Below are 1,262 nucleotides of genomic sequence, written 5' to 3'. Positions count from 1 at the left end.
CTTGTCATGGTGTATCACTTAGGTCCATAAATTTTGAAAATACATTTATAGATCACTAAATGGTGCATCGTAGGTCCACACTGCTTTGTCAGCGTTTTCTTGCTTACATGTCATTGCCAACATAGCATGTTTTTTTTTTCCATTTAACCCCTTACAGCCAGGAACCAAGTGCGTGTTGCCACCGTGGCCATGCCGCAGCAACCGGCGGCTAGCGCTGTCCATACGCGGTTGTCCATCCTTGCACGTCGCACAACGACCTCAGCCGCGAAGCCGGGCCCTACAAGTCGAGCTCTCAGCTCACCGACACCGCGCACCCACTTAGGCTGCACCTGTCGAGCACATCGTTCCCCTGCCTCATCCCGACGTAGGTCTGCTGTAGCCGGTCATGCCGCTCGCGCCGGTGGTCGCCCTCGTGCAGCCTCACATCTCGGATCTCCTCCCCGAGCACCGCGCACTCCACCTCCGCCCTCTCAGTGGCGGCCGTGCCTAGGCTATCGTACACCGCGGTGTAGTATCCCAGTGCCTCGCTGAAGCGCTTTCAGAAGGAGACGCTGCCATGGCTGGTCTCCTGCTCCATGAGCACCACGACCTTAGGTGATAGCGCGCGCCACCGACAGGAAGCTCGCCAGCGCCGGCGGCTATGGAGTTGACAACGGCTGCGAGATGAAGCCCAGCGGCGTGGTGGGGCTGTTGTCGCTGTCGTCGTTGCCGCTCGACGGGCACGAGGTGGACACCATCTGCTGTAGCCGCAAGACGCTCACCGTCCGGTTGAAGCGGTGGCCGGCGCTGAAGGTGCTTGTGGGGTTAGTGGCGGCGAGGAGGTAGTGCAGCTGTAGCATGCAGACAACCATGCGTGCCTCGCCGAACCTCAGCCCGAGGACACCGTGCTTCGTGTAGGTCATTGGGATCTAGTGCCTCGATCTGGTCGATGACACGGTGCACTTGGAGTGGCACGTCGAGCTCCTCGGCCACGTGGGTCGCACGCCATTCTTGTGCTTGCGGGACTCGTGCCGCCCCTGTTCTTGCCGGTACGCCGTGCACTCGTCCTCGCTGTCCAGGTTTGCTGGCTACGCACAGGCCCTCCCCTGCCCTCGCAAAGCGGGAGGACTATGAGGCCATGTGCCCTTGCCCTCACAATCAAGAGTGGAGCCATAGACATGAGAGTGGACGGGAACAGGGACCTCACCTCAACGTGCCTGGATGCGGCATGGTATACGTATATGGTGGCTGCCGTGGTAACTGTGCTCATCATCATCGTTGCC

The 1,262-nt window shown here is 60.1% G+C and overlaps 1 protein-coding gene across 1 annotated transcript; it reads right to left on the bottom strand.

Annotated features, from left to right (window-relative positions):
- Positions 1-292: 292 nt before the first annotated feature.
- Positions 293-902, bottom strand: LOC136525790 (scarecrow-like protein 3). The gene is made up of 2 exons (XM_066518656.1): positions 652-902; positions 293-527 (listed from the first exon to the last, which is right to left on the bottom strand). The coding sequence occupies exons 1-2, from the start codon at positions 900-902 to the stop codon at positions 293-295; spliced, it is 486 nt and encodes a 161-aa protein (XP_066374753.1).
- Positions 903-1,262: the final 360 nt, after the last annotated feature.

The sequence above is a fragment of the Miscanthus floridulus genome, chromosome 19 (genome assembly GCF_019320115.1).
Source record: "Miscanthus floridulus cultivar M001 chromosome 19, ASM1932011v1, whole genome shotgun sequence".
NCBI lineage: Eukaryota > Viridiplantae > Streptophyta > Magnoliopsida > Poales > Poaceae > Miscanthus > Miscanthus floridulus.
Note: the sequence above shows the minus strand (reverse complement) of the source record. Positions and strands in the feature narration are given on the sequence as shown.